This window comes from Gallinula chloropus (genome assembly GCF_964237585.1).
Source record: "Gallinula chloropus genome assembly, chromosome: 32".
Taxonomy (NCBI): Eukaryota; Metazoa; Chordata; class Aves; order Gruiformes; family Rallidae; genus Gallinula; species Gallinula chloropus.
Window position 1 is genome coordinate 1,215,235 of NC_140117.1, and position 27,370 is coordinate 1,242,604.

At 54.2% G+C, this 27,370-nt stretch overlaps 2 protein-coding genes and 1 long non-coding RNA gene across 3 annotated transcripts in view; all 3 read right to left on the reverse strand.

Moving 5' to 3' along the window:
* Positions 1-27,370, reverse strand: part of LOC311202930 (butyrophilin subfamily 1 member A1-like) — a gene marked incomplete at both ends in the record, with an annotated part of 517,675 nt that overhangs the window by 295,563 nt on the left and 194,742 nt on the right. The gene's annotated exons all lie outside the window — the stretch shown is intronic.
* Positions 5,633-8,578, reverse strand: LOC311202777 (class I histocompatibility antigen, F10 alpha chain-like; the record flags this gene model as incomplete). Its single annotated transcript, XM_084277414.1, has 7 exons — positions 5,633-5,869; positions 6,049-6,122; positions 6,280-6,384; positions 6,467-6,739; positions 6,816-7,091; positions 7,774-8,037; positions 8,515-8,578. The coding sequence occupies 7 exons, from the start codon at positions 8,576-8,578 to the stop codon at positions 5,867-5,869; spliced, it is 1,059 nt and encodes a 352-aa protein (XP_084133540.1). The 3' UTR covers positions 5,633-5,866.
* On the reverse strand, positions 13,749-19,283 carry LOC311202818. Its single transcript, XR_014617944.1, has 3 exons — positions 19,265-19,283; positions 17,237-17,453; positions 13,749-13,768 (listed from the first exon to the last, which is right to left on the reverse strand). It is a non-coding gene; the product is annotated as an uncharacterized lncRNA (long non-coding RNA).

Below are 27,370 nucleotides of genomic sequence, written 5' to 3' on the forward strand. Positions count from 1 at the left end.
ATGGGACATGATCCGTCCAAGGGAGACATTCCTGGGGACTGGGATCTTTTACCATTTCCCAAACAAGCAATTTGAGGTCTTGCCAAGCTCTGACAGCTCCTGCGGGAGCACTTACAGGAGGAGTAGCTGTTCCCTCTGGTCACACATCGCTTTTTGGCTTTGCTTTGCAGAGTGTAGCAGTTTCCTGTAGCAATGTGCTGGTAGAGAACTGGGGACTGCAGAGATGGCTGCTGTAAGAAGCTCTGCAGGCCCCAGAGAGTAAACACCAGCCAGCTCAAGGCCAGAGTTGCTACTGACCAAGGCTGAGCCCATCAGCGATGGTCACAGCACCTCTGGGAATCACATTTAGGAGAAAAGAACTGCAAGCAGCTGCTTTTTACCCCCAGAGAAGGGAGTGAGTAGATGTGAGAAACTGTGCAGACACCAAGGCCAGGGAAGAAGGAGGGGAGGAAGAATGAGGTGCTCCAGGTGCCAGAGAGAGAGATTCCCCTGGAGCCCATAGAGAAGACCACGGTAGAGCGGGTGTCCCCTCAGCCCATGGATAAGGATGGGGAGCAGAGACATCTACAGCCTATGGAGAGACTGGCCCATGCCACAGAAAGTTTTCTGGGGGACTTGTGACTCTGTGGAGGACCAGGCTGGAGCAGTTTGGACCCGAAGGGCAGCACCCCATGGAAGGGAACTGGGTTGAGGCACATGGTGAGGAGATGACGCCCTGATAAAGAGGACCAATGCCAGAGAAGTTTGTAGAGGACTATCTCCCATGGGTGGGACCCCATGGTGACGCAGGGGAAGGGGTGTGTGTGTGGAATACCCCTCTCCCCCCCCCCCCCCCCCCAAAGTAAGAAGGAAAACAACTCAGGAGGAACAGACTGAAACCCCCCCACTCCCCATTCCCTGTCCCTCCCCACGCCACAATGGTGGGGGGTGGGGAAGGGAAGAAGGGATCAAAATTATGACTAAAGTCTTCTAAGAGAGGAGGGGTGGCGGCAAGTAGAGGTGGTTTAAGATCTGGAGAAGGAAAACAGCTTGTCAGGAACTGACTGGAAGCCCACTCAACATTCCCTGCCTCTCCTCGCACCGTGTTGCTGGGGAAGAAGGGAGTAAAATCATGAATGAAGTGAAGTTTGCTAAGCAGGGAGGGCTGGGGGGAAGGTGCTTTAAGACCTGGCCACGCTTCTCATTGCCTGACTCTGGTTCACTGGGTGTGTAGTGCAGTGTAATAAATTAGTTTTCTTCCTTCTGTGTGGAGTCTGTTTTGCCCAATGCACTAATTGCAGAGTGATCCCTCTCTGTCCTTATCTTGAATCCTAAGCCTCTCAATATATATTTTCTCCCCTTTTTGGCTGAAAAGGGGAGAGATAGAGCGGCATTGATGGGCATTTGGCCTCTAGCCGTGGCCAAACCGCCTCACATAGAAATGAGATGCAGCACTGGGTGAGTGTCTTTGAGATCTGGGACACTGTGGGGTCCTATTGCCAGGTGCTCTGTGCTTGGCTCTTTCCATCCTTGCCCTTCCTCTCCATCCTGGCATCCCTGGGTTTGGGAAACCCCATGGCAATGTGCCTGGGAGAGTCAGCAGCCCAAGCAGACCAGCACGGGGATGGGCCCTCTGCCCTGCCCTGGGGACCAGCTCTGGGATGTGACCAGCTCTCCTCTCTCCTTGCAGCCTGGAGAAAGTTTCTGCTGCCCCACACTCCAGATAACTGGTTATTCGGTTGCCACTCACATCCATGGCAGGTGGTTCTCCTCCCATTCCTCATGTGCAAGGGGCATCTACACTGGCCAGTTTCTGGGGCCAAGCTGTGCCTGGGTGTATTGGGTGACTCCCACACCCAGACTGTGGCACTGGGCTGTTCCCCTGCTGTTTTCTAGCCTTCCCCACCCCTTGTGAGCTCTATCAGTGGAGCTTAGAGGAGCCACCTTCCCCCAGACACTGCCCAGACCCTGCCACTGCCTCCCCATCCTGCTCCTCCACACTGGGGCAGAGGCCCCACCAGTGCTTATTGCCATGTGATGGAGCTTGGCAGTGGCTGGGGCCAGCCCCAGGATGGGATCTATATGAGGAAGGCGATACCCCATTTCCTGCACCATGGGGCAGATCCTGGCCCCAGGGTGGTTAAATCTGCCCCGCACTGAGCTCTGCCTCTGATCATAGAATCATAGAATCATAGAATGGTCTGGGTTGGAAGGGACCCCAAGGATCATAGAGTTCCAACCCCCCTGCCACAGGCAGGGCCACCAACCTCCAGGCCTGGAGCTACACAAGGTTGCCCAGGGCCCCATCCAACCTGGCCTTGAACACTTCCAGGGGCAGGGCAGCCACCACCTCTCTGGGCAGCCCGAAGTGCCTCTGACATCACTGGGTGCCAGGCCGATCCCATCTCTGCAGGTTAGCGAGTGAAAGTGAAAGCGAAAGCAGCGAAAGAAACCAGCGAGAGCTGGAAAGCAGCGTGGGGGGAAGGGCGGGCTGGCTGTTTCTGATGTGTTTGACAGTGCTGTGATTAGAGTAACCAACTGTGAAACAGCTTCCCTCATCAGTGAAACCACAACCGAACCGCAGACACATGATTAGGCACAATGGAAGCTGTGTATTCCAGCAGACCTGATTCAGCAGATGAACCTTCAGAAGATGCCCAACATCTCTGGTTCAGTTGTAGTTCCGTACAGCGAGGTATCCATAAGGCTGGGTATGCAGTGGCCACTGCTGACCCGCTCATAGAATCAATCCTATTGGTCCTTCAGCCCAAAAGGCAGAAACTATTGCCTTAGCCAGAGCATTAGAACTTTCAGAGGGAAAAGGATAAATCTACGGACAGTTTCTGAGTATGCCTTTGGAGCTGTGCATGCCCATGGAGCAATCTGGAAACGGCATGGACTTTTAACGAGTGTGTATAAATTTTAAATCACAATGAATAGGGAAAAATCTCTCTATATTACAATTTGACAGTGACTCAGTGATGTGAAATATGTTTGAAAAGTCACCCCAGCACAGAAAATTGGGTGTGATTGGGGAACACTAGAAAAGGAAACATATCAGGGAACTACTGGCAAATTGATTTCTCTGAGCAACCAAGAAAAGGTGGGTACAGATACCGATTGGGACTTACTGACACTTACAGGTAGCTCTGTCCTAAGGAACCTGCTTGGGCAGGGGAGTTGGACTTGATGATCTTTTGAAGTCCCTTCCAACTCCTACGATTCTTGAATCTGTGATTCTGTGGCACCTTTTCTGGATGGCCAGAGGCATTTCCTTGCAGAACTTGATGCCTCGAAAAGCCAGAATCAAAACTCACTAGCCTTGGTGGCTAGTAAGCAGGTATCCTTCATCACAGTGCTGGGCACACAGGGGATCACTCCTCTGAATGTGTGTGCCATGTAAAGCAACATTTCTCCACATAGCCACCATAATCCTTTAGGAATACAGTCAAATGAAAAATCTCCTCTCAATCCCTGAATTATAGGGAGGGGACACCCACTTGGTGTGGAAGTGTTTTGACAAGAAGCTTTTCCTTTGCATGGGTCAAACCACAAACTCTAATTTAGGGCTGTATAATTCTTCTAATTTTAAGGCACCTGTATAATTTTTCATTATAATTATGGCTTTTCCCAAACTTTGCAGCTCAAACATGGGACTGGCCCCATTCTTTTATTTGTTATTCTTGCAACTGTACGATGTTGGGATACTTGACATCACTGTAGCTGTCCCCCAGTACAATGTTGTTCCAATGGGGATTTGCACTCATTTTTCACCAGGGAAACACTCAATTCCTTCAGTTTCTTGAGAAGAGCAACATAGTCTCTCCACCATCTGGAGCCCGAGCACTGGTGCAACCTGCCCAGTTATGGATTCTCCTTCACTGGAGAGATCCCAAACCTGCCTGGATTCAATCCTGTGCAACCTGCTCGAGGTGATCCTGCTCTAGCAGAGGAGTTGGACTAGATGATCTCTGGGGTCCCTCCCAACCCCAACTACTCTGTGACGCTGTGCAGCTGTGATGTCAGAAACATTTCATTGTGAGAGTGGTGAGGCACTGGCACAGGTTGCCCTGAGAACCTGTGGATGCCCCATCATCACAAGTGTTCATGGTCAAGTTGGAAAGGACCTGTAAGCCATCTGGTTGAGTGGAAGATGTCCCATTCAAAGCCATGTAATTCTTTTGCCCCTTTCTTCTGCCTCGCTGGAGGCAGGACCCCTCATCCTTATCAGGACATTCATTACACAGCTCCTAAAATTTCAAACCAGGTGTTTTTTTGCCCTGAGAGGAGCCTGTGTTTCTTGCCCAGGCTAAAGTGCAAAGACTGACCACAGGGGTGATCCAGCAGTGGTCCAACATGGCCTTTGCATGGCACTGGGTGTGAGGTTGACCCCACGTAGACATACAGCCACCAGGTCAGGATAGGGAGAGGTGTCCTCAACACATCCACCCTGCCTGGGGAATTGCTCAACATCAACCAGAGCAGGAATATTCCTGGACGGTGCCTTTTCAGCCCGTTTTCTTGCTGCAATTCTTGTACCTGGGCTTCCATGACCAAGGTAGGGGCACCATCCATATTCTCATGTCCTCCTCTTAGTCATGGACAGTTGGTGCCTCAATGTCTGCCCTGTCCACTACAGCCAGTTTTCTGGTCCCCATCGCTGTACACCACACCTATGTCCACTGTACAGACTGTGTGTGCTGGGTGTTATTCTGATCTTTGGGGACCTGAGTATTGTCCGGGTCACTGCAGACCACCCTCAGGTAACACGTACCTTCCACTCTGGTGGACCACTTCCCTGGTCCCCTGGGATGGGACCAGGTTGCTTCTGCCTCTGCTCCCTCTCAGGGCAAGAGTCCACTGTGTAGACATCCACTGTGTCTCCTCGCCTGCAAGTGTAATGATGATAGTTCAGAGGTGAGTCCCTGCTTTAGTTAGTGACTGTGTCACCTCAAACCTGTCCACATGGCCCCAGAGCAGGAGACTTCTTCTCAATACCTGTCTGCATGGCCTCAGGGCAGGAGACATTCTCAGTGCCCATTGCAGCCTCTGTCTGTTTCTCCTCTGGGAGTGAGCGAGTGGCTTGTGGTGCTCAGCCACTGCTTGGGGCTGAAACACCACATTAATCCATAAGTTTGTGAGGTGGGAGGGGCTTGTTGCATTAGTGATATTAAACACAAAAGACAGATTAATGGGAACAGCAAAAGATCTTCAACCATCTTCAGCAGATCTAGGCATAGTGATACACAGCCCATGGTCTGTAGAGTTCTGTACTTGTATGAAACCTTGAATCAATTCCCACGTGAGATTATGCATGACCTTTCCACCCTGTCCACTGACACTATCTTCCAGCTTCCACATTTTTCTAGCACTGGTGAGCCCTTATCTGTTAGCTGCCATCTTTTTACAAGCATTTGCATGAATGAAGCAGAGTTCCATGCATTACATTTTTAGGAATACCCTTTATTAATCCTTCCCCCCAGAGATCCCCTCACACAGTTTTGGCTTTCCCTCCAATGTTCCCATATCCTGGCCAAGGAGGCTTCTCATTCATCCCTTTGGATGCCTGTTTGACCTACTGCCTCTCTTCCAATAAACCCCACACATCGCCTGTAATTGATTTGAGATCACGACTCTACAGGCCCTTCCAGTCTTGGGAGGATGGAGGCCCTAGTCCAAGGCCCCGCAGATGTTTGCAGGATCAAGCCCCTTGTGAAGTGAGACCCAGTCCATAGAACATTACCCTGACTCTGAAGGTTCTGTTACCTTGCAAGACAGATTGTTTAAAACAAACCACTCATCCCAGTTCCATGAAATGGTATCTGGAGCAATACCCAGGGAGCCACATCCAGCCGCCCCATTCACTCATGGGGCAGTTAGGCAGGGATTACTGCAAAGATGGGAGGAAGAGACAGTGTCATGCAGGGAAAAGTCCCTGTCCCCAACCCTCTGCTATGGTGGTCTCAGTGTCCCGGACCAGCAGCCCAGTGTCGCTCTGACCATGGGTCTCAAGGGGCAGCACAGAGAGCTGGGCCTGCCCCATCCAAGCCCCCCAGTCCCATGTCATACCTTTGGCCAAGCTGCCAGAGCTCCCATCTGTGCGTACAGGGGAAAAACATCTGCGAGCTGCCACCTCGTGCTCACTGTGGGCACAGTGCACATAAATAAAGAGGGGAAGAGGCATTAGCATCCACTGTGTGTAAGCATCAGGCTTGGGGCCTCCTAGAGCACTGCAGCTTGTGCCCACAGCCCCTGCCAGCCCCCTGGGCTCTGCCTTCCTCCCACACCCTGGGGATTTACCTGATCTGCGCTTCCAGATGATGAATCCAGTGATGGCAATGACAGCCAGGATGACAAGGGGAACAACCACCCCCAGCACGATGGTCGATGAGTTGGACTCTGGCTCTGGGGATGAGCAGGACTGTGAAGAAGGGAAGGGGAAACCCCCCAGTCCACCCCTGCACATGCCCAAGGCCACCAGACTCACCCCATGCAAAGACCCCTGGCTCGCCCAGGCTGGCGTGCTCCACACGGCACCGGTACTTGTCCTGCTCCCCAGGATGGGCCTCGATGGACATCCAGGTGTAGTAGGTGCCGTCACTGTTGGGCACGATGCTGCCCCACTCAGTCTTGTGGTCCTTGACCTCACCATCCTTCAGCCAGCTGAGGGTGATGGGCCGTGGGTAGAAGCCATAAGCGCGGCAGTGCAAGGTCAGGATCCCCTGGGTCTCCTTCTTCAACACTCGGACTGTGGGGGGCTCTGGGGAGGGGGTGGCAGTGAGGGCTGGCACACACATCCATGCTGGCTGCTCCCCAGAGTCCCCATCTCCCCTCACCTTTCCTCTCCAGCACGGCCTGGCCATAGCTCACGTATTGCCTCAGCCACTCAGGGCAGGAATTCTCCAGGTAGTGCTTCACGTGCTCAGTGACAGTCCCGTCTGCCTCCCAGTTCCTCTTGGTGATTTGTGCTGCTGCATCTGCCGCAGTGAACGTCATCGTGTCCATGTCGAAGGCAATGAAGTCCCTCCCATCATAGGCGATTTGCAGATACCCCCTGGTGCTGCCATCCTCCAGGAGGTCACAGCCGAGCATGTATTGGAGAGTGTGAGCCCCTGAAACATGACCAGGGAGACAGGGCTGAGGGGCTGCTGCAGCCCTGGGCCTTCAGTGGGGCAAGGCCCCCTGGCAGCCCCCCCACTGAAGGCCCTTTATGAGGCCTGCGGAATCAGGCACCATCTTAAGAGCTGCCCCCACCCTGGCCAGGGCCCACAGCACTCAGGGCATCATGTACAGCTGTGACACTAATCCCCTGTGCCCAGGGCATGGCTGGGATGGCACCCAGCCCCATGGCACCCTTAAGAGCAAGGGGATGGGACAAGGTCCTGAAAGCTGTGGGGGCAGGGACAGGAGATGGGATGTGTTTAGTTGGGGGACCCCCTCTGGCTCTGGGGCGAGTAGAAAGTGCCACAATAAGGGTGGGGGGCTGGTACATCCATCAGGAGTCCCTCTGGGTCTGGGCGTCTCCACTGCCACATGGATGGTGAGGGGTGAGATGTGGGGGCCAGGCCTGGGATGGTGTGCTGGGCACTGGGAAGGGGGGAATTTGCTGGGTGAGGGGGCCTCCCTAGCTCTGGGGCAAGGCACCCCCTCACGCTAGGAACCTGCTGACAGTGGCGCTGGGCTGGGTCAGGTCGTCACAGGTTGGGGCAGTAACATGGAGCAGGGAAGGGTCTTCTTGGAGGCTGGGATGGGAGCTCTCCCAAACCACAGAGCCCAATCCCAGCCCACACTCACCCCCACTCTGGTTGTAGCGCTCCTGCAGTGTGTCCAGGCTCTCGTGATAAGTCTGCTGATTACTCTGTCCGATCTGGGTTTCCAGGTCCCAGTGCTGCTGGTCCAGGTTGGCCGCCATCCAGTCTGCCCGGGGTACCGCCCTCCCCTTCTCGCTGTCGTAGCGCACAATGAGGTTCCCGTCCACGTACCCCACGTACACAAACTCAGGCACCCCCGGGCTGGGCTCTGACACCCCGATGTCAAAGTAGTGCAGGGAGTGGAGCTCTGTGGAGACACGGGGAACAGTGACTGTTGTGGGGGTTGTTGGGTGAGGGTGTCCACAGTTCAGAAGTGGTTGGTGAGCCTGGGTGGGGATCCCAGTGCAGTGGATTGGGGGTTTGGGGGGCAGCTTCAAGGGGAAGTGTCTGGTGGGGGGAATCTGTGTCCAGGATGGGGTCCTGCTTCCCATGAAGAGAAGCCAGGGGGTCCTGGTATGAGGAATGGGGGGCCCTGTCAGTGTGCCCAGGAAGGGGGTCCAAGGGGGTCTCCGGCATCAAGGAGAAACTGATCTGTGGGAGCGTCTGGGAAGGGGATGGAAAGGGATGGAAGAGGATGGAAGGGGAGTGTTCCAAGGGGGCACCCATTCTCTGGGGAGAGTGACTCGGGGTCTCTGTGCCCCGGGGTGATCCAGTGTGCAGGGAATGGAGAACTGTTATCAAGAAACTGGGTCCAGTGGGGTTCCCGGGACCCACCCGCACTTACCACACGCCGCCCAGCCGAGGACCCTCAGCAGCAGAAGCAGCCCCAGTGCCCGGTCCAGCCCCATCCATCCTCTCCGGGTCCCAGATGTTCTGAGCCAAAGGAGCCCTGCTCCAGGACAAACCTCACTGCCAGCCCCGCCCCGAGACCCGCGATTGGCTGCGCCACCACCCGCCCACCAATGGCAGCCAGAGACTCTTACCAGTAACTCCTCCCAGGGGACCGCCTAGCCCCCCCATCCCCTCAGGCTCCCAGACCCCCCTCACAGCCCCTCTTCACCTGTATCCCCCAGGCTGAGGTCACCCCTATCACAGTTCTTCCCCCCACACCAGCGCCGCTCTCATCCCCTACCCTGAGACACCCTGAGACCCCCAGACCTGTCTGTCCATGGGGGACTGTAAGGCTGAGCTATACACACAGGTTTCAATAGTGCCTAAACAGAGCAGGCGGCCTACAGGGAGTTGTAATACACAACTTAGTCTTGGGCTGCTTTTAAGCTCTTTGTCTGCGGAGACACCTCACGGGGAGCTGTGTAGATGGCTCCGACTTGAGTTGTGTTGTAAACAGACTGAAGTGGGCACTTCACAAAACCTGAAAAACCTGTATGGAGCCTTGCTAAGCCTTGGCTTCCTTCCACAAACATATGCCCTGAGTCCCAATCAAACCACTACTCAAACTGTTTGACAAGCCCTAAGGGTCCGCATTTGGTTTCGATGGGCCAAGAGAATGGGAATATGCAAGAGATGGGGCCAAAGATGTCAGGCCCAGCCCTGCATCCTGTCACACACATCAGCAAAATGAACCAAATAAAAGCCCTGGCATTCGAGCTAGTATTGGGAGCCGTTCCTCCAACCTTAGGAGGACACCCTTCCCCCTTAGCCGGGCGGCTGGCTGAGGTAATAATGTATTGGGAACCCTTACCTGAGAGACGGGGTAAGTTACTATGTGATATGTTTTAAGTGTGTCGTTCTGAGTGACTAACGTATGGGTAACATTTTGTGTGCTTGTGAGCTGTGATCCTATGTTTTGGGGAAGCCACAGTGGTTGTAATAAGAGCATTTTGTGATTTTGTGGATCTTTTGTGATTGTATTGTGTGTTGTGTTGGCAGCAGAGTATTTTGTGGATCTTTGTGATTGTAATATTTTGTGTTCTTGTGAGCTGTGATCCTATGTTTTAGGGAAGCCACAGTGGTTGTAATAAGAGTATTTTGTAGATCTTTGTGATCGTAGGGAAGCTAATTGCCTACGGCGAGTGTAACCGTGGGGTTTGTGACTCTGTAGATCATTTTATTGTGTGTTGTGTTGGCAGCAGAGTATTTTGTGGATCTTTGTGATTGTAATATTTTGTGTGCTTGTGAGCTGTGATCCTATGTTTTAGGGAAGCCACAGTGGTTGTAATAAGAGTATTTTGTGGATCTTTTGTGATTGTAATCAGTGTGGTCATACTTCCAAACTGCAATAGTGAATTCCCCATTGTATCCAACAATAACCTGCAAGTGACGTACTGAATCTGCATTCTGGGTTTTTTTTTTAGAATAAATTGCTATTAATTCTATTTTAAAAAACCTGTGGTTCAGTGTCTTTCCGTCACAGGGACCCAGGCATCTGGCACCCCGTGGCTCTCCCCACCCGGCTCTGACACCATGTGGGTTTGTGGGTGAAACAGATGGGACAAGGATAAAAACCTTCCAGAGAGTGTGGGCACCCCTGGGGCTTGGGCTAGCTGCCCCTTGTCCCTGCTGTCCCTCATGCCCTGGGTTGCTTGTGTCTGCCATCACCTGTGTCCAGCATACCTTGGACCTGGCAGCACTCCTGCCTTGCGCTGCTTGTACTGCATCTCCTGCACAGGTCCATCAGCTTACCAGTCCAAACCAGAAAAACCACCTTCCAGAAGGATCTGGACTATCTTCTGCCCTGTCTCAGAGAATTCCTCTGCTCTCCTGCCCCATACGATGATGTCATCAGTGTACTGCAGGTGCTCTGGGGCTTCACCCCTTCCAGCGCAGTCGGGATCAGCCCAGGGCAGAGGATGGGACTGTGTTTCCACCCTGGAGCAGTTGATTCCAGGTGGACTGGGCACCCTCCCAGGGACAGCAAGCTGTGCCCTGCTCTCTGCTGCCAAAGGCATCCAGAAAAATGCAGTAGTGATATCAACTGAGGCGTCCCACTGCGCTGCCTCTGACTCCAGTTCCTGCTGGAGCTCCAGCATGTCCAGCACAGCAGCGCTCGTGGGCAGGGTGACTCCATCCAGCCCACCACAGCCTGCTGTCAGCCTCCACTCTCCACTGGACTTCACACTGTTCTTAACAGAGGAAGCTCTCTGTGCCCACATACATCAAGGGTCTGAGTCCAAGCCAGCACAGAACGTCCTATGCCCAATCTGAGCAGGGGGTACCCAGGCTGGGTCTCACCTCGCCGGTATCCAGGGACGAGTGCCCAGAGCCCAGGGGGACAGGAGGACAGGGCTGCTGCCCATCCATCCCAGAGCTGGCTTGGTGGGCACAGCTCCAGCAGTGCTCGGCAGGGCCCCAGCCACGGGACACAGGAAAAGCTGGGAGCTCCGAGCGGGTCGGTGCGGTGTGATACGAGGAGGACACGGGCACAGCCCAGTGCCTGGATACTCCCTGCTGCTGGTGCACAGGCTGAACCCGCCCCAGGGTCAGACTGTTCACCCTGGGGGAGCTGGGGGCAGCCAGGCAAAGGACGCTGCCCGAAGGGCTCCCGACTCCCACTGACTGAGACTCAGCGGGAAGTGGGGAGTCACAAGCAGCAGCTCCCAGTGGGCAGCAGGGAAAAGGAGGAGGGGACACGGGGAGTGCTGACGGCTCGTGGAACCGAAACCTAGATAAACACACCCCAAAGCCTTCTTCACGCACATCCCCACCATTGCTCACATCCGCAACGTACACCAAACCCACATCAGCAACTCTGACCTCCCCAAAACCTTCTGCAGAGACTGACAGACCTCATCTCCCATCGGTGAGTGCTTATGTGCTCTTTGAGTCATCAAGCACAAGTCTTAGGAGCTCTGAGTCAATGGTGTAGTACTGACATCCTGACCAACACACTGAACCAGTTGGTTGTTAACGTTTGTTAGAGCCAGAGACGTTTCAGGTGGGGGGGTTGTTGGTTTTTTTTTTCTTTTTTTTCTTTTTCCTGTCTCACTGTCCTGCCCTGTTGTGTGAGGTTCTGTGACAGCTGCTGTCCTGTTTTCAGCAGGGTTAGAGTTAATGTTAATCTTGCAGTGAGTGTAGGGCTGTGTTAGGGATTTAGGGTGATGGAACCACTCTACTGGTTTAGTTGTTGCTAAGCAGTCAAGGACAATTCAGCTTCTCATCCTGCCTTGTCTCTGAGAAGGGGGAGGCAGTCAACTATCTGGGAGCACAGCTCCTCCTGGCACTCCCACTGCTGGTGCTGGGCTGGATGTTCAAAGCCCTCATGGTCCCCATGGCAGTTGAGACCCCCAGAACCAGAGGGGCTCCCACGCCCTGGGTTCAGTGTGTCTGTGTCACAGCTTTACACGGTGCCCCGAGTGCTGTGGGTCCTCGGCAGGGTGGGGGCAGCTCTTGTTTCAGTGCCCAAATCCCCAGGCCTCACACAGGGCTGGAGTGGGGGGGTGCTGCCGGGGGGCCTTGCCCCACTGAAGGCCCAGGGCTGCAGCAGCCCCTCAGCCCCATTTCACTGAGGGGGCTCACACACTGCAGAGCATAGTCAGCTGTGACCTCCTGGAGGACAATAGCACCAGGGGGTATTGGCAAATCCCCTAAGATGGGAGGGACTTCATTGCCTTCGACATGGACAGGATGACATTCACTGTGGCAGATGCAGCAGCACAAATCACCAAGAGGAAGTAGGAGGTGGACAGGACTGTCACTGAGCACATGAAGCACTACCTGGAGAACACCTGCCCTGAGTGGCTGAGCAAATACATGAGCTACGGGCAGGCTGCGCTGGAGAGGAAAGCTGAGAGGATCCTGACCTTGCACTGCTGTGCTTACAGCTTCTTCTCACAGCCCATCACCACCAGCTGGCTGAAGGACAGGAGAAAGTCTCCCCCACGAACCCCCAGGGGCTGCCTGAACACAGCCACTGCCTCCCCATCCTGCTCCTCTGTGCTGGGGCTGCAGCCCCAACAGTGCCTGTTTCCATGGGATGGAGCTTGGCCATGGCCCTGCTGGTGCTTCCCAAGGATGGGATGTCTAGGAGGAAGATGTCCCATCTCCTGCCCCACGGGGCACATCCTGGCCCCAGGGTGGTGAAACCCGCTGAGCTCTGAGCTCTGCCCCTGATACTCTGGCCACTCCTGTCCCCAGCAGATGTGGTGTCCCTGGATCCCCAGGGCTCCTTAAAAGCCACAGCTCTGATTGTGCTGGAGAGGAGGAAGGGGAAGATAGAGAAGGGCAATAGGGGTCACAGGTGCCCCAGCTGGGATGGCAAAGAAGGGCTCTCCATGCCTTAAAGAGGCTCCAATATCTCCCAAACCCCCTGCACAAGCACCCTGACAGTGGAAAAAACTGGTCCTCAAGGACAGGATGGGACCACACAGCTCCCCGGTGCAGCCCCTGCTCTGCCCCACTGCCCCTCCCCAGGAGTTATTGCAAATCCGTTACTGACTCTACAGAGCAGGAAATACAAATCTCCTGTAGAAAGGGAAGTTGCTCACCGGGTGCTCAGGAGCTGCCAGATGCACCAGGCTGCTTTAAAAGCCCATCCTCTGCTGGCTTCAAGGTGCAGATTTATATCTGTGGGCAGGAGTTGAGGCCTCACTGCCAGGCAACGAGCTGAAATTCTGCTTTTTAGCCTCTAAAGTAGAACCTGGATGTTCCCCTCCATCAGGTTCCCAATGCATGAGCCATGCTGAGCAGTCAGTCCCCAAACCCCACAGCCCTCCCTCCCAGTGGGACAGCAGCATCCCTGTAGCCACCCCTGTCCTTTATCTTATGACCCAGCAACTCTAAAGCCCCTTGAACCAGAGTGCAAAGCCTTCCTCATCCACCCAACTGCCCCAGAAACTCAATGAGAGTCAACTTTCCACCTTGCCCATTCCTCTCCTGGACCCATAACTGGGTCCTGTACTGGGACCAGTGGTGTTTAATATCTTCATCAATGACATCAACAGTGGGATCAAGTGCAGATGACACCAAGCTGAGTGGAGGGTCGACATGCCAGAGGGATGGGATGTCATCTGGAGGACCTGCAAACTCCCCAGGTCAGTGAAGCAGGAGGGTCCCAGCCCTGGCCATTCTTTGTCAATTACCTGTGTGGTGGCGACAGCATCACCAGGAGTGGCTCCAAGCATTGGCACAGGCTCTGATCAGCTGGGTTCCTGGACTCCACATAGTTCTTGGTTCCTGCAGCCTCAGACTCTTCCCTGTCTCCCCCACCCCTCTCTAGGCCCTTTAGGTCTCCTCCACCACAGCACCCATATCACAGCAGCATCCTATCGCATCCCACCCCACTGCATCCCAATACAACCCATCCAATCTAATCCCAACCCAACACACCTCTTGCCATCCCCACCCCATCTCACACTGCCCAGCTGTGGGTATGGTGGGCCTCAGCATCCATACCCAGACCTGGGGAGGGGGACCAGGGTGAGACCCATTAACCCACAGGCTGCCAGGAAGCTGCATCCATCTCTGGGGGTCCCAGGCAGGGCAGAAGGGGGTTGGGAGGCAGAAGCAGGGTTCACAAGCCCCCAAGGTCAGTGTAGCAGTTGGGTCCCATCCCCAGTCTGGACTGGCTCAGCAGCTTGGTGCCCAGGCTCCACTTTGTTCTTGGTTCCCACAGCTCAAGCCCCTTCCTATGCACTGCATCCCCCTCCCCATACCCTGGAGGGCTCAGCCAACCCCGGATCCCACTCACAGCCAAATCCCATCCCTATCCTGCTCAACCCAACTCATTAAAACCTAACCCAAACTACCCACATCCAAACCTATCTCATCCCCATCCAACACCACTGCCCCCAGCTCCACCGCAGCACCAAACCCCTCAGCAGCAGCAGCCACAGCAATCAATATTGCTAAATATGGCTTTCCAAGGCGGGAAATTCTTTCCCTGCTCAGGACTTTCCTCTTCTGCTGCCCCTGAAGCTGCTCTGGTACAAAGAGGCTTTTGCACACTGAGCCCAGTCCCTAAACCAGCCACGAGCTGCCGCCACCTCTACTGAGTGCCCAGCTCAGTAGAAGGGCAGCAGGGAAACCCACCTGAGACTTAATCCCAACAGGATTGTGTGGCATGGAAGGATGCAAACAGAGAAGAGGCATCAGGGGACACTGTGTGCTGACAAGCAAGACCCATGTTTATCCCAAAAGCCAGATTGTGACTTGCTGTGCAGGACACCAACACACCCAGAGCGGAGGGACTGGATTTATTCTGTGCAGAGATGGGTGCTGGGTGGTAATTGCACAAAGCCAGCACCCAGCACACACAATCTGCCCCATGTTGATCTTGGGATACAGTTAGAAAAAGCCACCTAAATTGATGCTAATTGGTTAATAATTACCCCATCATCTACTACTAGTCAAGCATTTCTAAATTAGCACAGATGTTCCTTGCGGGTGTTTGGGGGGTTGAATCATCCCACCATGTTTCCATGATAGCAATTAGATCATAATTTTCCAGTGACATCACGGTTTCCAACTCCTCCTGCTTATGACCCATGCTGTGTGCGTTGGTGTGAAGACACTTCAGCTGGGCTTTCTGACTCACTACCTTTTTTGAGGAGCCCTCCCTCAACCCTCTGGGAGGAATCTGAAGTTTTCACCCACTGCTTTCTAGAGGGACATTAGAAGGTTCCAGAAGGGGGATCAGCAATACTACCTCCTCTGAGGAGTTCCCTGAAGTTCCTATGGGACACTTCAGAGGCATTTTCCCTACAGTCTTGTAGAATTTCAGCATCCCCAAGCTCTATCTCTACCTCGTTGAATTTTACCCTCTTCCCCCTTTGAATCTAGTACAATGCTAGAGGCTACTTGCTCTACCCTACCAAGCCTCACTATATCTCCTCCCCCCTTCCTAGCTAGTTTAAAGCCCTGTCAATGAGGCCTGCCAGCAATTGAGCAAGGATTCTTTTCCTCTTGGAGACAGGTGGCACCCGTCAGCTGCTATCAGGCCAGGTGCTGAGTAAATCACCCCATGACTGAAAAAACCAAAGTTCCTGAGGTGGCACCAGCCCCTCAGCCACCTATTCAACACCTCTACTTTCTTAGCCCACTTTGTGTTCTTTGCTGCCCCAAATGGGATAGAAGAAAACACCACTTGCATTCCCTCTCCCTCAATCAGCCTCCCTAAACCCCTGAAGTCTCTTTTGATACTTCTCAGACTTCTTTGAGAGATTTCATCTCTGCCTGCCTGCACGATGAATAATGGGCAGCAATCAGAGGGTGTCCTGGTTTTGGTCAGGATGGAGTTAACTTCATTTGTAGCAGCAGATGGAATGCTGTGTTTGAGAGTTAAAATGAAAGCAGTGCTGATAACACCCTGATGTTGTTAGTTGCTGTCAGACAGTCAAGGACTTTCTCAGCTCTTCATATTTCTCTATTCATGAGAAAGGAGGGGACGAAGCCAGGACAGGTGACCCAAACGGGCCAAAGAGAGTATTCCATGCCAATTCTGTCATGCTCAGTATAAAGGTGGCTGATGGGAGGAGGAGCAGGGGTGGCTCCAGGACATGCGGTTTTTGGGGGGACGGTCGGGTTCTGGGACGGCTCAGGGTGGCACGGCCTGAGCTGTGGGTTCAGTGAGAAACTGCATTGTGTATCAACAGCTTCATATATTTTTGCTCTAAAGTCCTGTCAGCACTGTTATATTTTATCTTTCTGCTATTCTAGTAAACTATCCTTATCCCAACCCACAGGCTTTTGGTTTCTTGGATTTGGGGTTATTTGCCCCTTCCTTTTCCCTTCCCTTGCCTCTCACGCCCCTCCTCCCCCCCCCCCCCCCCCCTCTTTTCCTTTAAAGAGCAGGCAGCTGCGTGGATCTCGGCTCTCAGCCGGGGTGAAACCACGACAAGCAGAAATAGATACATTTCTGAGAGCTGGCAAGAACATTGTGTTGTGCTCTTTCCCATCTCACACTTCTGCTGCCTGGTAACAGAAGTGTTTTTCCATTATGAGAGCTCATTATAACCTACCCACCCACCTACCCCACCCCAATAATATCTCCGGGTGGGCTTCATTTCTTCCTCTTCGATACATGACCTTTTTTTGTGAACTTTCTTGCTAACAAAGCCACAGAGCTGGTCCTGCAGACTTGAGGCCCTTCCTGTTGTTGCTCCCTCATCCTCTCTATCGTTCCCTTCTCAGAGAGAAGTTGATTCTCCTGGGCTATCACAACGCACACACTGTGCTAACATTGCAGTCCTTCAGGCATAACATCCTCAACATAGTTGGTTAGTGACCAACCAATACTTTTTATCTCGTTCTCCACAGGAACTGGTGGAGCTGCAGCCCCAGCATGGAGAAGCAGGATGGGGAGGCAGCAGCTGGCTGGGTCTGGGCGGTGCATGGGGGAGATGGCTTCTCATGGCCCCAGTGATGATGCTCACAAGGGGTGGACAGGACAGAAGACAATGGGGGAACAGCCCAGCACCACAGTCTGGGTGTGGGAGTCACCCAACACACCCAGGCACAGCTTAGCTGTGGACACTGGCCACCCCAGATGTCCCTTGCACATGAGGAATGGGAGCAGAACCACCCAGAGCAGCAGCCAAACCCCAAATTACCTGGGGGAACAGACACTCCTGCAGGCTACAAGGAGAGAGGAGAGCTGATCAAATTCCAGAGCTGGTCCCCAGCAGTTCTGGGCAGGGCAAAGGATCCATCCCTGAGCTGGTCACTCTCCCAGGCATGTGGCCTTTGGCTTTCCCAGCCCCAGGGATGCCGCAATGGAAAGTCAGGAAAGGATGGAAAGAGTTCAATACAGAGTGTAGAGTCTGGCACCTGGGAAGAAATAACTGCTGGAATCAGTACAGGCTGAGGATGACCTGCTGGAGAAAAGCTCTGTGGGGAAGGACCTGGGGGTCCTGGTCGATGACAGCTTGGCCATGACCCAGCAGTGTGCCCTGAGGGCTGAGAGAGCCAATGGGATCCTGGGGGGCATCAGGAGGAGTGTGGGCAGCAGGTCACAGGAGGTATCCTTCCTCTCTACTCTGCCCTGGTCAGGCCCCACCTGGAGTATTGTGTCCAGTTCTGGGCTCCCTGGGATAAAAAGGACAGGGATCTCCTGGAGAGAGTCCAGAGGGGCTACGGAGATGATGAAGGGCCTGGAGCATCTCCCGTATGAGGAAAGGCTGAGTGAGCTGGGGCTGTTCAGCCTGGATAAAAGAAAACTAAGGGGAGACCTTATGAATGTTTATAAATACCTTAAGTATGGGATGCAGGGGGAAATAGCCAGCCCCTTTTCAGTGTCTGTGGGGACAGGACAAGGGGCAATGGCTGCAAGGTGGAGCACAGGGAGTTCCACACCAGCATGGGGAAGAACTTTTCCCCAGTGAGGGTGACAGAGCCCTGGGACAGGCTGCCCAGGGGGTGTGGAGGCTCCTTCTCTGGAGAGATGCAAGACTCGTCTGGACACCAACCTGTGCAATATGAGCTGGGGAGCTGCTTTGACAGGGGGGTTGGACCCGGTGAGCTCTTGAGGTCCCTTCCAACCCCTATGATTCTATGATCTGGGAACCTGAGAGGGTAAAGCCCCACACTGGTGTCCCTGAGCAACCCACTCTCCCGGGCACAGGGCCTTGGGCTTTCCCAGACCCAGGGATGCTGGGATGGAAAGGACAGGCAAGGAGGGAAAGGGATGAGCAGGGGTGACTGTGGGCTGGGCTGGGGCTCTGTGCACACTCTGTGTGGGTGTCTGGGAGGTATGTGGGGCCAAGGGGGGTCACCTGCAGGAGCGCCTGCAGCAGGCAGATGTTCAGGGCTGCCCCCCCCAGCCGGATCCGCCTCTTCTGTGGGGAGGGGCGCGGGGGGGCTGGCACCACGGAGGGGGCTACGGAACTACACACCCCTGCTCTGGTGGTAGCTCTCCTGCACTGTGGCCAGGACCACACGGTTCATCTGCTGACTGTTCTGTCCCATTGGGGATTCCTGTCCCAGTGCTGCTGGTCCAGGTTGGCCGCCATCCCCTCTGCCCGGGGCACCATCCTCCCCTTCCTGCTGTCACAGCGAGAAGGTTCCCATCCACATTCCCAGTGACACAAACTCGGGCACCCCCGGGCTGGGCTCTGACACCCCGATGTGGAAGTGGCACAGGGAGTGGAGCTCTGTGGGGACACGGGGCACGGGGAGGGGTGGGGGGTGCAGGGACCCACAATGTGGTGTGGATGGGACTGGTGGGGGGATGTTGGGGCACCGAGGTGTGTCCAGGAGGGGGTCCTGCTTCTCGGGAAGGGAAGACCGAGGGGTCCCCGCTGTCAATGAGGGGGGTCCCAGGAGGTCGAGGGGTGTCCCAGGGAGAAGCAGATCTGGAGGGTGGGGGTTGGAGGGGGGAGAAGGCAAAGCCAGGCCGGGGGTGGGGGGAGAGTTGCGAGGGGGCTCCCTGTGTCTCGCGGGAGGGACTGGGCGCTCCCTTCCCCCGGGGGGGTGGTTCCCAGTGCCCAGAGAAGGGCAGCCCGGGGTGGTCCTGGTTCTCTGGGGTGGACGAGGGGCAGGAGGGTCCCGATGCCCAGGGAATGGAGCACCGGTGTCAGGAAAGGGGGTCCAAGGGGGTCCCAGCGCCCAGGGAAAGGGCTCCGGGTCCCGCCCGCACTCACCGTATGTCACACGCCGAAGTCACCCAGCAATAGGAGCCGAACGAGCCTCGCTCCGGGACAGACCTCGCTGTCAGCCCCGCCCCACGCACCGCGATTGGCTGCGCCACCACCCGACAGCCAATGGCAGCCCGAGATGCTCCTGACGTCACCGGGCAGATCCCGTCTCTGCAGGTTGTCAAGTGAAAGCGCAAGTGCCGAAAGCAGCGTGGGGGGAGGGGCAGGTACCCTCAGCCTGTACCCTTGACCCAGGAGCCCACACGGCAACGCCAGACCTCAGTCCCCACAACCCGGATCCCTCCTCATGGTCCCAAATCCCCTGCCCCCCCACGGCCCCACTTTGCCTGTATCCCCCAGCCTGGGGTCACCTCTCAGCCCCCCAAGTCATGGCTCTTTCCCCCCAACCCGGCATCACTCTTACCCCTTCCCTGGGGCACCCCGAGACCCCCAGACCTGCCTGTCCTGCGGCGATCTAGGCGTCTGGCTCCCCGTGGCTCCCCACACCCGGCTCTGACACCCTGGGGGTTTGGGGGTGAAATAGATGGGACAAGGGTAAAAACCTCCTGTGGAGCATGGGCACTTCCTGGGGCTTGGGGGGGTGCAATAAATAAATCCATAAGGAAGTTGTTCTCAAACCGGCAGATAAGGGGGAGGGGGGCAGGTCCACAGCTGGAGCAGGGCCACCATGACCAAATAAAGAAAGAAACTGATCCACAGCTGGAGCAGGGCCACCATGACCATATAAGGAAAGAAACTGATCCACAAAGCAGAGATGGTCTTTCCAGCTTGTCATCCTGCCCTGTCTCTGAGATGGGGGAGGCAGTCAGTAAGCTGGGAGCACAGCTCCTCCTGGCACCCTGACTGCTGGTGATGGGCTGGATGTTCAAAGTTCTCACGGTCCCCATGGCAGTTGGGACTACCAGAACCAGAACCTACACTCTGGGCACAGGGGGTCTGTGTCACAGCTTTATGTGATGCCCCAAGTGCTGTGGGCCCTGGGCAGGGAGAGGGCAGCCCTCGTGTTGGTGTCCAACTCCCTTGGTCCTCACACAGGGATGGAGTGGGGGTGTTGCCATGGGGCCTTTCCCCACCGAAGGCCCAGGGCTGCAGCAGCCCCTCAGCCCCATCTCCCTGGTCGTGTTTCAGGGGCTCACACGCTGCAGCACATGTACGGCTGTGACCTCCTGGAGGACAATAGCACCAGGGGGTATGAGCAGTACACCTACGATGGGAGGGACTTCATTGCCTTCGACATGGACACGATGATGTTCACTGCGGCAGATGCAGCAGCACAAATCGCCAAGAGGAACTGGGAGATGGATTGGACTGAAGCTGAGCACTGGAAGCATGACCTGGAGAAAATCTGTCCCGAGTGGCTGAGGCAATACATGAGCTATGGGCAGGCCATGCTGAAGAGGAAAGGTGAGGGGCGATGGGGACCCTTGGGAGTGGCCAGCACTGATGTGTGTGCCAGCCCTCACCATCATCCCCTCTCCAGAGCCCCCCACGGTCTGAGTGTTGAAATAGGAGTCCCAGGGGATCCTGACCTTGTTCTGCTACGCTTACCGCTTCTACCCAAGGCCCATCACCATCAGCTGGCTGAAGGACAGGAGAAAGGTAGAGTCCGGGGGGCTGGCAGGCGCTGTGGGCATGAGCCACAGTGCTCCAGGGAGCCCCTGAGCCTGAGGGTGATGCGCGGTGGATGCTGATGCCTCTTTCTCTCTGCAGCCACTGCCCAGTGCTGGGGTGGTCTCATGGCTCTTGTTTCTGGCCACTGCCAGCATTTCTTCATCCTCTTCCTCCTGGTGACACTCCTGTTCACAGCCCCATAGCAGGGACTTATGGAAGAGGTTGTGTGTCCCCTCTTGTGCTCATGGTGCCATCCTCCTCTGCCGGTGGCTACAGCACAACCATGGCTCCTGGGTCGGCTCCTGGGCCAGCTCCTGCAACGTGCACTGGGCCTGCAGTGAGCACAGGGCTGGCAGTTCATGGCGGTTTCTCCCTCACAGGCACAGACAGGAGCTCTGGCAGCTTGGCCAAAGGTAGGGTGTGGGACCAGGGGACTGGATGTGGCTGCGCCAGTTCTCCCCTGTGCCACTGTGCTCCCTGTGGAACCCATGGCCTGAGGCACACAGGGCTGGTGGAGGGAGATGTTGAGACCCCCAGAGCAGACAACTGGGGACAGGGAGGTGGCCCTGCATGACACTGTCTCTTCCTACTGTGCCTTCACTGATCCCTGCCTGACTGTTCCAGGAGTGCTGGGGCCTGGGTGTGGCACCCGCGCTCTCACTGGCTGCAGGCAGAGTTGGCCGGGAGCTGCCTGCAGAGAGCTGATCACGCTGCGCCTGCCCCCGCTGCTGCTCCGGTGGCTCCCATTGCTGGGAGAAATGCCTTCTTTCTCATACTTTGATAATTGGGCAATAGGGTTTTTACCAGTGTTTTAATTCTGAGATTGCAAGTGATTTCCTCTGCATGTGCACACACGGTAAATGGTCCCACCCTCCAGTGGGCTGTGCCTCCTCTCCCTGTGCCTGGGCTGCTCTCACAGCCCAGGGTCAAGGGCTGTGCTGGTTTTCCCTGGGCTTGAGCTGGCTTTCCCTGAGATAGAGCTGGGTTTCTTCCCAGCAGCCCAGCGTGGTGCCATGTTTAGGACTGTGTTGGGTCTGACTGAGGTGGAGTTCATTTACCTGCAGTAGCCCTGGCCGCGCTGTGCATTGGGAGTGAGCAGGGTGTTGGTACCAGCCCAGGGATTTGGCTGCTAGGGTGTGGGGTTGCTCCAGCATCCAGGCTGTCTCTCAAACATCCCCCTCACCACTGGGCTGTAGGTGGTCTAGACCTTGGGAGGGGACACAGCCAGGACAGCTGACCCAACTGGCCAAGCAATATTCCAAACCCTGTGACATCAGATCAACCATAAAAGCTGAAAAAAGAGGACAGGGCAATTTTTTTATTTCTGAGGTTTGTCTTCTGGAGAACTCCTATGCATACTGAAGCCAGGCTTCCTGGGAGGTGACTGGACAGGGCCCAGTGTGTGGGAAAGTGATGATCTTGCCAGTGTGTGGAACTGGCTGTGCCTGTCATGACCCAGTCGCTGCCTCCCCACCCTTCTACTCCCCACTGGGGCCGCAGCTCCACCATTGGTTGTTTCCCTGAGACCAAGCTCAGCTGTGGTCATGCTGGGGCCAGTCCTGGGATGGGATCTTTAGGAGATGCACTGGCTCCTGCCCGATGGGGTAGATTCTGGCACCAGGATGGTGAAACCTGCCCGCTGCTGAGCTCTGCCCCTGATGCTCTGGCTCCTCCTGTCCCATACAGACATGGTGACCCTGGATCCCAACACTGCTCATCTGGAACTTGTCATGTCAGCAGATGGGAGAAGGGTGATAAGAGGAAGACCATGGAAGAACCTACTCAACATCCCTCAGAGATTTACACTTCAGTTCTGCATGCTGAGTTGGGAGGGGTTCAGTAAGGGGAGGCACTGCTGGGATGTGGAGGTGAATAGGAGGTAGGAGATGATTCAGGGTGGGTTCTGGGGGTGTCCAGGGACTCTGTGAAGAGAAAGGAGTATTTGGACCTGAAACAGAGGTACAGGGGGTGCTGCACTGCTTTGGAGGTTTTGGTCTTCCACCTTACCTCCCACCACCCTGTCCCCGGTCCACAGCAGAGTCTGGGTCTGTCTGCACTGCCTGCGGGGCCTGGTAACTTTCATCAATGCTGATTTTGGGGTCAAGATCATAGAATCATAGAATCATAGAATCATAGGGGTTGGAAGCGACCCCAAGAGATCATCGGGTCCAACCCCCCTCCCAAAGCAGCTCCCCAGCTCATACTGCACAGGTCGGCGTCCAGATGAGTCTTGAATATCTCTGGAGAAGGAGACTCCACACCCCCTGGGCAGCCTGTCCCAGGGCTCTGTCACCCTCACTGGGGAAGAGTTCTTCCGCATGTTGGTGCGGAACTTCCTATGTTCCACCTTGCAGCCATTGCCCCTTGTCCTGTCCCCACAGACACTGAAAAGGGGCTGGCTGATTCCCCCTGCATCCCATACTTAAGATATTTATAAACATTCATAAGGTCCCCCCTTAGTCTTCTTTTCTCCAGGCTGAACAGTCCCAGCTCACTCAGCCTTTCCTCACAGGGGAGATGCTCCAGGCCCTTCATCATCTCCGTAGCCTCCTCTGGACTCTCTCCAGGAGATCCCTGTCCTTTTTATCCCAGGGAGCCCAGAACTGGACACAATACTCCAGGTGGGGCCTGACCAGAGCAGAGTAGAGGGGGAGGATCACCTCCTGTGACCTGCTGGCCATACTCCTCCTGATGCCCCCCGGGATCCCATTGGCTCTCTCAGACCCCTGGGCACACTGCTGGGTCATGGCCAAGCTGTCATCGACCAGGACCCCCAGGTCCTTCTCCACAGAGCTCCTCTCCAGCAGGTCATTCCCCAGCCTGTACTGATAAAAGCAGTTATTCCTTCCCAGGTGCCAGACTCTCCACTTGCTTTTGTTGAACCTCATCTGGTTTCTCCCTGCCCAGCTCTCCAGCCTGTCCAGGTCTCACTGAATGGCAGCACAGTGTCCTGTGTGTCACTGTCCTGGTTTTGGTCAGGATGGAGTTAATTTCATTTGTAACAGCAGATGAATGCTGTGTTTGAGAGTAAAATGGGAGTACTGCTGATAACACCCTGATGTTTCTAGTTGCTGTCAGACAGTCAAGGACTTTCTCAGCTCTTCATGAGAAAGGAGGGGCGAAGCCAGGACAGGTGACCCAACTGACCAAAGAGAGTATTCCACGCCAGTTACGTCCTGCCCAGGATATCGGGGGCTGACGGGAGGAAGGCCTGGGGCGGCTCCGGGACGCGCGGTTCTTGTGGGACGGTCGGGTTCTGGGTCGGCTCTGGGTGGCACGGCCTGAGTTGTGTGGTTTGGTGAGAAACTGCATTGGGTATCAACAGCTTCATATATTTTGCTTTGAAGTCCTGTTAGTATTGTCACATTGTATCTTTCTGTTATCTTAGTAAACTATCCTTATCCCAACCCATGGGCCTCTTAATTTCTTGATTTTGGGGTTATTTGCCCCTTTCTCTTCCTTTTCCCTTCCCTTACTTTTCACATTCCCCCCCCCCTTCCCTTTAACCTGCTCTTTTCCTTAAAGGAGCAGGCAGCTGCGTGGATCTTGGCCCTCAGCTGGGTGAAACCACGACAGTCTTTTTGGCGCCCAACGTGGGGCTCGAAAGGTTGGGATAACGGTAGATCTGACCCTGACCCAATTGCAATTAAGTCAAAGTTGTGATAAGTACTTTGATTTAAGCAGTCTCTGGTCACGATGCTCTGGTATTTACTTACAAGGCTGTGCTCACAGCTGTGGCAGCAAAAGCACCGCCTGTTGTATGCAATCCTAGCAGGATCCTTTAACATCCTGGGACTGCAGCTCCTGTTTTCGTTCCCGTACCTCATCTTGGTGTATTTTATGAAAACAGTTTATGATACAGTGATATCGATGATCGTGAACTTGTGCTGGTATGTGTATAAGATTTTGCTGCCCTCTCTATTCTTTAGACAGGGAGGGATTAATAATGGCAGCTGGTATGGTGGGAGTACAGAAAGAAATATCTACGCTGCTTTCTCTTCCTTTGGGCTAAATACAACAGCTCTGGTAACAGTTTTTGAAAATTTCCAATATCCCTGGAATATTCAAACTAGCATTTTGCTGTTGTTATGTTTGGTGAATATGGTTCTGCTTTTGTTCAATATTAAGCAAAGGTTTATGAATACCACTCAAGAGTGTTCTGCGAGGCCAGATAATCATGAGTGGCAGGGTATGTGGCAGAGTATGGGCAACTACCTAGGCACTTTCTCATGTCCGATGTTTTGGAGTTTCACTCCCGAACAGTTACAGGACCCTGATAAAGTGGCTGCATATCTGAAAAGAAATTGCCGTAAGTTTCCCAGAGATGCACAGCTTACTGCACTGTGCTGGGCCCTGGCCACTATTTACCAAACACTGCTTGATAGCAGTCAACACTGTCAGAGGGAAAGGAAGGAAAACAGACCAGCAGAAACTGCAGCTACTGTAACCACTGGGACTAACACTGAGGCCACTGTAACTTCTGTGACTAGCACTGTGGCTACTGCAACCTGCCCAACTGATGCTGCAGCTACTGCTGCCCCTACAGCAGATACTGCTGGTAAAACAAAAAATCAACCCACATCAGTGTCTGTTGCTCCCGTACGAAAGAGAAAATACACAAAGAAAGTTGTTCCTGTAGTGAAGGATGAGGATGAGGATGAAATTGAATCAGGGCCACCTGATGAAGGTCAGGATAAAGCTGGGTCATCTGATGAATGTCAGGATGAAGCAGGGCCATCCAAACCATCTCAGGATAAGGCAAAGCCATCTCAACCATCCCGGGATAAGGTTGTTCCATCTCAACCATCTCAGGATGAGGTTGTTGTCACACGATCCCTGTCCCTGAGTGAGCTGCGTGAAATTAGAAAAGATTTCAGCCGCCGCCCAGGTGAGCACATCATCACTTGGTTGCTCTGATGCTGGGATCACGGGGCCAGTAGTCTGGAATTAGATGGCAGGGAGGCCAAGCAGTTGGCATCCCTAGCTAGAGAAGGAGGCATTGATAAGGCAATTGGTGAAAAGCCTGAAATCCTCAGCCTCTGGAGGCGACTACTGTCAAGTGTGAGGGAAAGGTATCCCATAAAGGAATACATTATATGTCAAACACCCAAGTGTAACAACCTAGAGGCAGTTATCCAGCACCTGAGAGAATTAGCTGTACGGGAGGTAATTTATTATGATCTGGACAACTCACAGCTTCCCTCTGATCCTGATGAGGTCCTATGCACCCCAGATATGTGGCGTAAGGTGGTACGAAGTGCACCAGCAGGGCACACCAATTCACTGGCATCAATGGACTGGGATGATGCATATCCACCAACCGTATATGACGTGTCCTGCCGACTCCGGAAATATCAAGACAGTATTTCCCTCTCTGTCATCGCAGAGGTAGAGAAACTGGTCAAACAACTTGACAACAATGTGTCCAACTCCCAACCCGTATGGGGCAACGTTGCAGCTACTGGGAGAAAGGCTCCATCGTCCCAGAAGGGAGGATACAGAAGGTACACACCTCGAAAGACGCTGTGGTTTTACCTGTGTGACCATGGTGAGGACATGAGGAAGTGGGGTAGGCAGCCCACCTAGGCCCTTCAAGCACGATGTGATGTACTGTGTCCCTCAATGAATGCCTGTACCAGTGGATTTGTGTCTCAACATTGCTGAAATATTGCATTAAGACGCTTGTAAAGGGTTAAGGAAGACTTGCTAACAGGATGGCTTGAAGTGCCACAGTGGTGACCGACCTCCCATAAACAATGCCTCGCTTGAACGCCTCTGCCTCACTGATAAAGAAGAAACACCAATTGGGACATAAGTTTGAGTCTAACACCATATTTTAAGTAAATTACACACTCAAGGACTATGTGCTCTGTGGATATAAAATGACTTTTTTGACAAGTTCCAGTACCCTCCCCCCTCCCCCCCCCCCCCACCTTATCTGTTCATGAATTCCTTGCCTGTCTCTTATTGGTCACAAATGCAGGCAAAGCATTTCATTGTAACTAGTTCAAGCTCCCCCTTGTCCTTGAAGGTATACAAAACTTGCTGAAACCAAACTTGTAGTTTGGATCAGAGTCAACGGGTAACTGAGTCTGTGCAAGACAGAAGATTACTTGCGGTGATGAAGAGGAGCCATCTGACTTCACCCCCACGACCTTCAACGACCACCACCAAACAGCAGTAGCAGGCGCAGTGGGAAAGAGTTTATGGAAATCACTTCTTGGAGCTCATTTTAATATGAAGTGGGGCAGGTTATGAATATGTACAGGTGTATGAGGTAACCTAATGATTTTTGGATGAGGATATGGTATAAAAGTGCTACAAACTCTGACCAAAGGTGTGCCTACTTTGTTAGGTCACCCGCTCTTGCAAGAATGTATAATAAATTACTCCTTCACTAACGTGTCTACCTCAAGTCCATTATTAGGATCATTGGCATTTCTAATACCCTCTCCAGCAATGATACCTGTGGGTTGGGAT